Below are 10,462 nucleotides of genomic sequence, written 5' to 3'. Positions count from 1 at the left end.
AACAATTAGCTATTTCAGCTCTTTGGATCCAAATTCTGTAATAGAAAATTTCCATCTGCATCCCTATCTAGCTCTGAATCCTGCGAGGCCATATACAATTACGATGGATTCAACAAGGCATACATCCAAACCAAATCCTGACTCTTTAATTCACTATTAACAATGACCGTACAAGAGAAGGCCTTTCATCCCAGAAATCCAAAGGAGATAGATGACCATCTTATGAGAAAGCAACTCAAGCATTTGAATTCATGTATCTTACCCGAAGATGCAGATGATATCCTTTCTACGTAAACGGCTTATAATAGAGATCGTAAACTTGGATAATAATCATGGTAATCGCCTGTGAACACTTTAACCTTGCCAAGTCGTCGACTCGTCCTGTCATCTTCTACAAAAGATGCTTCTATTTAATTTTCTGACAAGCCTACACTTGTCACACATGATGTTGTGGGTAAATACTAGTATTGCTTCTCCAAACCGAATTCCAGGAGGGATAATGTACAACCCAATCATCAAAATTACACCAAATTGTAATTTTCAAAGGCATTCCAATTACATTCTTTTTTTGGTATTAGGGGAAAATAAAAAAATCTTAAAATTTCCATGGCTGACTTCCAGTGCGAGCAGTAGGCAGTGTCCATCATTACATTTCAAACTTCTTGAATTGGATACTTTCATGAATAAGGTTGGTTCAATCCAAAGAGAACGCACCATCACAATACCTGCAAAAGTATGTAAAGCCTAGTTAAACTATTCCCCGATCAAGATTGAAAATAAACAGCACAACCCCCCAAAACCAACCTCTCTCCAAAGGAAAAGATGCAACATTTTGTATATTGAATTATAGAATAACAAGATCAAATAATAATCTTTATTTTTCACTGTTTAAAGGTCAATTAAAGCATACATTCAAATTCAGATTATCATTGCTAGAAAAGGGAAAGGGACCACCAAGAAGTTAAATCAACAGACAACACGAGCAAATTAGGTAAAGATTCTTGAGCTGTTAGCAGGTAAACACAGATTCGTGCCAGCAATTTGGGATCTGCTTATGCAGGATTATGCAAAAAAGCAATCGATGCAAGAACTTGACATAGTTACTTTTATAGCTACAAAGAAACTTTTGATTATAATGTTTTTTGAGTTTTGACATCAATCAATAGGAACCAATGTCAGAAAGGAAACTGATGGAACCATCCTAAAATGAACTTATAGTGCACCCATGTAAGAACTTGTCTTTACCTGTCACTGAACTTCATGACAGCTTCTGAGGCATACAGAAGTGTTTCACCTGCTTTCTCTAAAGCCATATAAAGTTCTTTTCCTCTTGTTAATTGAGCCACAATCCAAGCATTGTTGTTAGCTCTAATGCATACTTCAAGATCTTTTTCATGCCCGGGATCATCCCACTGTGCTCTCTTCTTCTCTAGATCAACTTGCTCCCTCAACTTACTCAAGGCAAGCAAGGAACCCTGCAATACCAAGAACATACTATCATAAATAATGGTTCACGACATGTATACATTTTGATTTTCATAAAAATATGCTCTAGTAGGAGAGATGAAAAAGTGGTGTACTGTTTTCTTATGTGACAATTTGTGAAAGAAGGGAAACTTGGTATGCCACAAATGATCCTATGACAATCCACAACAGATAGAAGTGATACATTTGATGAGGTTGGTAATAAGTAAACTCTCACGTGAAGTGAAAGGCCCTAACAAAATAAACAGTCCTCGTATGGTTGGGCATCTTTTGAGTAGCGGATCTGAAAGCCCAACTAACAAGAGGATCATTAAGGATCTTCCAAGACAGATGGATTGCCCTTGTTCTGCGAAGGATAGGGGCATACTATAAACTACAAAGGCAATTCAACTAAAGAAAATCACAATTCAACTGAGGTAAGAATACCACAAGAATGACATGCATGACAGACATGGGGACATACAGGCACAGGGCACAGATACGAGCTTTAATCAAAATTATGATACTGTGAAAAGGAGTGATGCAAACATGCTAAATGAGGTTTTCGGCTTTTTCGGTGCTTTTTTCGCAATTCTGACCCCATAGATGTGTTTGACATGGTCAATTTACTAGGAATCGACACCAGGATCATGTGTTTTCAATGAAAAAAATGATATTTGGAGCCTCAAAATTTTACAAAGATTTTGGTCCATTGAGTTTTCAAACCTTATAGAAACCCACTCATGTCTCATAATCGAATGCTTCAAGAGCTGATCCCTATGAAATAAAGTAGGTAGATCACATCTGTACATTCAGAATTAAAAAAAAAAAAAAACTGAAACCCCCAGTTAGCATGTTTACACCACTCATATATGTGTATTTAGATATTTATCTTATAAAATTGTAATTTAACAGATAACGAATAGTAAAAAACCAAAAACAAGTTAAATCTTAAAAATACATTGGGAAAAGTGTATTTAAATCATGAAAGATAGTAAATTATCAAAAGACAGCCAAAAACAGACTGTGGCAATGTCATGGCATGGCACGTATCATGTCATATCACCTAGCCGCATGGCTCAAAACCAAGTGCTGTGGTGACATTGGATGATAGGAAGCACACAAAAATGATGCAACAGAAAATCCTAAGGGAGATTTAACACTAAATTTAGGCATGTAATTCCAAATAAATCAGCCGCTAACTTTCTGAGTAGCACTTACCGAGCACCTAAGGGTACATCAGATAAGCTTCAGATGCCTACATTATTGGCAGAAGTACATACAAACCTTAGACAGGGTTGTAACTTTTCCTGGTGGAGAGGCCCTTGAAGTGTTTATATCATTATCAAGAAGCAGATATCTGTACCCACTGACATGGTAGGCATTTGTGCCACCCCAGCCTCTCGACAACTTCTCTTCAAGTTTCAAAATTTGCAGTGATGCCTGATGCATAGATTTATGTAAATAAAATTAATACTTCTACATGAAGATTTGTAGCAAACAATTGTATGTGCAAGTGAAGTATTTGTGTCAAATGGAGAAACTTAAGCCAAGTGAGAATGTTTATTTTTCATAATTTAGATTTAATGAGAAAACTGAATGCATGCTTCGTTTTTAGAAAGATAAAGAAGCAAACACTTCATCCATCTAAAGGTTTCTGATCCAAGGATAGAACGTCATAGTTGGTAGCATGTGAATGACACCTATCACACATCAATTTGAGAAGAGTTGATAATGTTAAACTTTATTGTGAAAGGACGACTGGCTGGTTCACTCCACTACCATACTGCATGACATACAAAGAACATCCGTAAACATATTTTTTACAATCCTCACGTGATAAGACCAAGTCCAATGAATCAATAACTACCCAACTCACTCTCAATATAAGCCTAGTGTCCTGAAAATATTAAACCTGAAAGGATAAACCAGGCTTACCAGAAACTTCACTTGTTGGAAATGGGTTTCTTGGGAAACTATTTCCTAAACATGCAACTCAATGTCACTGAAGGATGTTCTTGTCAAGTGAAAAACATGTTTCATTTACATGGGAAACTCATTTCCATGTGTTGTGTTAACCTTTAAATAGAAAATTATTTCCTCTGTAAAAAGGTTGAGATGTTTCAAAAAAATTTAATTACTTTTAGATACAAACTTTATACTGTTTTATATTTTTTAATATCAGAAAAAATGTATTCTGCTAGATGAATTGAGGATAATTTCATAATTTAGTGTAACCACACTATTTTTACTTTTACTTCTTGAATTTTTCCCTTCTAAAACCTAAAACCGTGTGGTGTGTTTAAAAACTTCACTTTATGAAATTTATTATTTTACTAAAAGTAGCCCATCATACACTCGTAACATGGAGTATTGTTTTATAGTTGTAATTAATTTATTCATATTTTATGAAAGAAATCAATTTATTAGTTCTCACTAGTTATTATGATGCTGGAAAAAAAGTTGGTGCATATTTATAATCTTCTTTGTACATATTATTATTGTACTTTTGCTATGTGTGTATGTGTGTGTATGGGGGTATCTAACATTAAACTAGTAGCATTTGACATTAGCTGCATACAGCCAATTGAAATGACCAAAATACTCTTAAATTCAATGGCATTTTTTAAAACTCAAAATATTATGCAATTTATTATTGATAATGCAACAAATTATACGGCAACATGTAAATAATTTACAAAAAAAATTGGGTCATTCTTTTAGACCCATTGTGTTGCCCATTGCATAGGTTTTGAGCCTAATGAGAATAGTACTAAACTTTGTGTTAAAATATATGTAATATATATATTTATATATAAATATATTTATCCTTCACTACCCGATAAGGGGTAGTTCTGCAAACTCGCCCAATAGGGGCATTTTAGATATTTTCCTTTTCTTCTTTTTTTCCTTTTTCTTTTTCTATTTTTTCTTATTTCTTTTTTGTCTTTTTTTGTTTCTTTTGTGCATTTAATGCACAGCCATTGGGGGCCCCAACAAAGAGTCGTTGGGCCCCCAACGGTCACAATTGTGACCGTTGGGAGCCCAACGACTCCTTGTTGGGACTCCCAATGGTCCCTCTCTCTTGCTTTTCTCTAACTCTCCCTCACTCCTCTCTTGCCTATAAATAAGTGGGGTCTCTCCCTTTATAATGTGTGGCTTCTTCAAGCCCTTTAGTGCATTTATAAGATTTTATGCTTTCTAGCCATTATTGGCTTTTGTGTATATCCTCTTTTGGACTTGTTCTTTGATTTCTATGTGAGAATGTCCATTGTAGGACATACATTTCTTTTCCGCATATTTCATTACATGGTATCAGAGCCTTGGTTGTGCTCTTGATTCATATAGCTAGTTGTCTAGTTTTATCTCTCTCTTTGTTTGTCCTCCATTCTTGATTATATAATGGAAGGAGAACAAAAGATTGATCTCTCCTTCAAGCTTAATGGTACTAACTACATGATGTGGGCCGCTGCCATGGAGAACCTCAAAGGTAAAAAGCTTTGGGGATATGTTATGGGCACCATTAGGGAACCTCAACTTCAACTTACGAAAATTGATGGTGATCAAGAAAAAGCTCTAGAAGGAAATGCTCGCATGAAGGCTATTGAAGATCACCAATCCAAGGTAGAAGATTGGGAAAGTAAGCATGCAAAAATTCTTGCATGGTTCATGAACGTGGAGCTAAAGATTTGCGCCAACATTGCTAAATTCCGCCTAGCAAATGAAGCATGGTTCTTTATGAAAGGTATGTATACCCAAAAAGACCTTGCTCGTCAATTTTTTATCCAAGAAAAAATCCGTACCATTAAACAAGGTGAAATGAGTGTAAGAGATTACTATAGCACTCTTGGACCTTTATGGGATGAGTTATCCCTTCTTGAACCCAAATGGGTATCAAGTGAAGATGTGGAAATGAGAAGAGAACAAATGGAGAAAGAACACTTTTTCCAATTTTTACATGGGCTTAGGCCCGAATATGAACAAGTTAGGTCCTCCCTTCTGTAATAAAATGGTGGTCTTCAACAAATGCACAAATAACTCACAAACAAGTGTCTATTGGAGACACTACAAGCATGACCCTTGAAAGGGTATAAAGGGAAGAACACTTGAAAAATAAATAATACTTTATTCATGAACAAAATGCTTAAGAAGCATAGTACTTTACATTGAAGGGGTTCACCCCTATATATACAAAAAAATGGGAGAGAGAGGAGAGCTCATTTTGAGCTCTCCAAAAAGAGACGTTGGATTCCAACGTCTCTTAATATAGCTGTTGGACTACAGTCCAACAACATTTATTATTATAGTCCAACAGCATTTATTATAGTTGTTGGACTACAGTCCAACAGCTACTTGCACAGTCAAGTTCCAACAGGAACTTGACTGGATCAAAATATCTAGTTTCTATTGAACTAGATGCTAAAAAAGAAAATAAAAAAATAGAAAAATAAAATAATAAAAGAAAATATAATAATATTAAATAATATATATATATTGCAGTTTACATTTTAACACTCCCCTTCAAACTTACGGTACAATGAGCGAAAGTTTGTCTAAGAGGAAGTGAAATCTGGGAGCAGCGAGAGGCTTGGTGAAGAAGTCTGCTAATTGATATTCTGATGTAACATATGGCAGATCAATGGTTCCATGTAAGTATTCCTCTCTGACATAGTGACAGTCCATCTCAATGTGTTTAGTGCGCTCATGAAATGTCCGGTTGCTTGTAATGTAGATCGCACTTTTGTTGTCACAACACATCTTTGAAGCTTGCGTTGCTTTAGCTCCCATATCCGCTAGCAATCGTCTGAGCCAAACAACCTCCATAGTGGTGGTTGCCATGGCTCTGTATTCAGCTTCGGTGGAGGAAAGAGAGACTTTCTGCTGCTTCTTGCACCTCCACGAAATTAAGGTTTCACCTAGGAACACACAAAAACCAGTAGTTGAGTGTCTATTATTGGGATCACCTCCCCAGTCAGCATCAGTATATGCAATTAAATTTAATGAAGATGAAGCAGACAAGAAGAGTCCTCGTGAAAGAGAGGATTTTAAGTATCTAATAATACGCAAAATCGCTCCCATGTGCACGGAGGTGGGAGCATGCTGAAACTGACTGACTGTATGAACCGCATGAGTTATATCTGGCCTAGTAATGGAAAGATAAGAAAGAGCTCCAACAAGTTGTCTATAAGGAGTAGGATCATCAAGAAGTTCTCCATCATCAATTTTCATTTTAACATTGACAACTTCTGGAGTGTCTACTTTCTTATCATCTGTAATTCCAGACCTGGAAACGATATCAAGAGCAAATTTAGATTGAGATATCAAATACCCCCGAGGGGAATAAGCAACTTCAATGCCTAAAAAATATCTTAATAAACCTAAGTCAGTCATTTCAAAGTGAGTTTTAAGAAGAGATTTGATATTTGCAACTCCCTGTTTGTCGCCTCCGGTGATGATCATATCGTCCACATAGAAGAGAAGAATAATGATGCCTGCATCAGATTTCTTAACAAACAAAGCAGTGTCAGTTAAACAAAGGTTGAAAACCAATATCAAGCATAACATGACTAAATCGGTCATACCAGGCTTTTGGAGCCTGTTTAAGACCATAAAGAGCTTTTTCTAGACGAAGAGCTTTACCCTTAGGGATACTAATACCAGGTGGGGCTTCCATGTATACTTCTTCAACGAGATTCTCATTCAGGAAAGCATTTTTGACATCTAATTGAAAGATAGGCCATGTTCTAATGGAGGCCAAGGCTATTAAAGTTCTAACAGTGGTCATACGGGCCACAGGAGCAAATGTTTCTTCATAATCGATGCCATACTTTTGGGCATATCCTTTTGCTACTAAACGGGCCTTATATCTTTCCAGGGTCCCATCACTTTTGGTTTTGACTTTGTATATCCACCTACAACCTATAGGTTTCTTACCCGGAGGAATATCTTGTATCGTCCAAGTATTGGCCTTTTCTAGTGCATCCAATTCTATTTTCATGGCTTTTATCCATTCTATATGATTTTTTGCTTGAGAATAGGATGATGGTTCAACATATGATTGTATTAATGTAATGGCGGCCCTATACGTGGGTGAAAAAGATTCATAAGACACAAATTTTTCTGGAGGTTTAGAGATTCTAGACGTTCTTCTAGGTGAGACTTCAGAGTATTTTTGTAATGCACATGGAAGATTTTGCTCTCTACGTCTTGAATATTGTAGACTAACATCCCTATGGATTTGCTCTTCATTATCATCATTTTCAACAACAATAGGACTTTGATCATTGTCAAGGTCATATCCAACATCACATTCATTGGATTTTGAAGTTAGATCAATTAAAAACGAGTATTCAGTGACATCCTTGGATTTTTCAAATTCAAAGAAGCTTTCTTTTTCCAAAAAAGATACATTTCTTGACACATATAATTTGTCATTTTGAAAATCGAAACACCTGTAGCCTTTTTTATTATCAGCATATCCTAAAAAGGCACATGGGATTGCACGAGGAGAGAGTTTATCATTTCTGTTGGTGAAAACAAAACATTTGCATCCAAAGACTCTTAATCTAGAATAATCTGGAGTTAAATTAACAAGCTTTTCTATTGGAGTTGTATTCTTTAATGAGGAAGATGGCATCCTATTAATGAGGTAGGTGGCAGTTAGGACCGCTTCAGCCCAAAAACTTTTTGGAACTTGATTTGCAATTAGCAATGTCGTAGTAGTTTCCATAATGTGCCGATGTTTGCGTTCGGCTAGGCCATTCTGTTGTGGAGTGTGTGGACATGATCTTTGATGTGTAATACCATGTAAATTGAGATAGTCTTTGAATTCGTTGGACATAAATTCTCCCCCTGAATCAGTGCGAAAAACAGAAATATCATTTTGAAACTTATTTTTAACCATTTTATGAAATATTTGGAAGTTAGCAAAGACATCAGATTTATGTTTAAGAAAATAAATCCAAGTATGTCTAGAAAAGTCATCAACAAAAATGACATAATATGTATAACCACCTTTGGAAATAACTGGTGCGCGGCCCCAAACATCCGAATGTATTAACTCAAGTGGTCGTGAGGAAACAAAAGTTCTACTAAGAAATGGTAACCTTTTCATTTTGCCAAGAATGCAGTCTTTACAAGAAAAATTTTCAGACAACAAACAACAACAACAACAACAACAACAACAACTACGCCTTCATCCCAAAACAATTGGGGTCAGCGATATGAACCAAAAAAGAAATTCATTTTGGGTCTTCCACATGAATCCTTTTCCTCCAATCATTTCTATCCAACGCCATGTCCTCGGTGAGGTGGCCTTGCTGCCACGATCCACTGAGATTCAGCCTCTTGTCGCATCGATTCGTCCCTCCCATCCTTTCTGTTCACCGCACCAAACGAACTTTTCTATGGTGCTAAGAGAGGTTTTCGAGCACCTAACGACTGCCTTCAGTTTGGGAACTCACGGCTACCTCAATGCGAAGGGAGGTTCTCGGGTAGTATGGTCCGGCCCACTTGGTGCTAGCCGGAACACTTTGCATTTCCCCGTAGCGGCGGGACAACCCATGTGCACAAGTTGCAGTGCGAAGTGATGTCCACGGTTGCGGCACATGTTGCAAGGTTGAGACACTTGCTCGGGCCTTGTGTCGGTAGGCAAGGTCATGGTTTGCGCACTAAGTATGGCACATGTTGCACGGTCGCAACACTTGCTCGTCCCTTGTGTTCTTAGGCAAGGTCATGGTTTGCGCGTCCGCGACACTTGTGATGCGGCCCTACCTAGCTCGTTCGGTGCACGCAGGCACTCGGCTGGCCTTCTGCCTTCAGCGCACGCAGCCGCGGGTTGATCGACGCACGCAGGCGCGGATCGTTGAGCGCACGCAGGCGCGCGATGTATAGCGGACGCGGGCGCAGGGATGTCTCGTCCCACGCAGGCGCAAATAATACTCAAGCGCGCGCAGGCAAGGGAGTGAGCGCACGCTGGCGCGTGCGTTAGGGAGCGCGCGCAGGCAAGGGAGTGAGCGCACGCGGGCGTTAGGGAGCGCGCGCAGGCGCTTGCTGCTCTGACGCGCACGGCTTAAGCGATCAGGCGCAGACTCGTGCCTTGTGCCGGTAGGCAAGGTCACGGTCTGCGCACCTGCGGCACTTTGTGTGCACCAAGTATGGCACATGTTGCACGGCCGCAACACTTGCTCGTCCCTTTGCGTTCGTAGGCAAGGTCATGGTTTTGCGCGTCTGCGTCTGCGACACTTGTGATGCGGCCCTGCTATGGATCGGCATGATTATGACTGAACGCCTCTAAGTGTTGCATGGTTGCAACACTTGCTCGTGCCTTGTGTCGGTAGGCAAGTTCACGGTTTGCGCACTAAGTACGGCACACGTTGCACGGTCGCAACACTTGCTCGTCCCTTGTGTTCGTAGGCAAGGTCATGGTTTTGCGCGTCTGCGTCTGCCACACTTGTGATGCGGCCCTGCTATGGATCGGCATGATTATGACTGAACGCCTCTAAGTGTTGCATGGTTGCAACACTTGCTCGTGCCTTGTGTCGGTAGGCAAGTTCACGGTTTGCGCACTAAGTACGGCACACGTTGCACGGTCGCAACACTTGCTCGTCCCTTGTGTTCGTAGGCAAGGTCATGGTTTTGCGCGTCTGCGTCTGCCACACTTGTGATGCGACCCTGCTATGGATCGGCATGATTATGACTGAACGCCTCTAAGTGTTGCATGGTTGCAACACTTGCTCGTGCCTTGTGTCGGTAGGCAAGTTCACGGTTTGCGCACTAAGTACGGCACACGTTGCACGGTCGCAACACTTGCTCGTCCCTTGTGTTCGTAGGCAAGGTCACGGTTTTGCGCTCGGCTGGAATTGGTGATTCGACCCTGCTATGGATCGGCATGATTATGACTGAACGCCTCTAAGTGTTGCATGGTTGCACCACTTGCTCGTGCCTTGTGTCGGTAGGCAAGTTCACGGTTTGCGCACTAAGTACGGCACACGTTGCA

The 10,462-nt window shown here is 39.4% G+C and overlaps 1 protein-coding gene across 1 annotated transcript in view; it reads right to left on the bottom strand.

The window, feature by feature from the left end:
- Positions 1–448: 448 nt before the first annotated feature.
- LOC149845075 (vacuolar fusion CCZ1-like protein (DUF1712)) overlaps positions 449–10,462 on the bottom strand; it is a 67,604-nt gene continuing 57,590 nt past the window's right edge. Inside the window, exons 8-10 of the mRNA XM_089997452.1 lie at positions 2,752–2,907; positions 1,246–1,475; positions 449–725 (exon numbers count right to left, since the gene is read on the bottom strand). Coding sequence (XP_089853578.1) covers positions 695–725; positions 1,246–1,475; positions 2,752–2,907 — 417 coding nt within the window. The 3' untranslated portion in view covers positions 449–694. The remainder of the gene's footprint in view (positions 726–1,245; positions 1,476–2,751; positions 2,908–10,462) is intronic.

This window comes from Nuphar pumila, chromosome 2 (genome assembly GCF_984573655.1).
Source record: "Nuphar pumila chromosome 2, dmNupPumi1.hap1.1, whole genome shotgun sequence".
Classification (NCBI taxonomy): Eukaryota; Viridiplantae; Streptophyta; class Magnoliopsida; order Nymphaeales; family Nymphaeaceae; genus Nuphar; species Nuphar pumila.
Note: the sequence above shows the minus strand (reverse complement) of the source record. Positions and strands in the feature narration are given on the sequence as shown.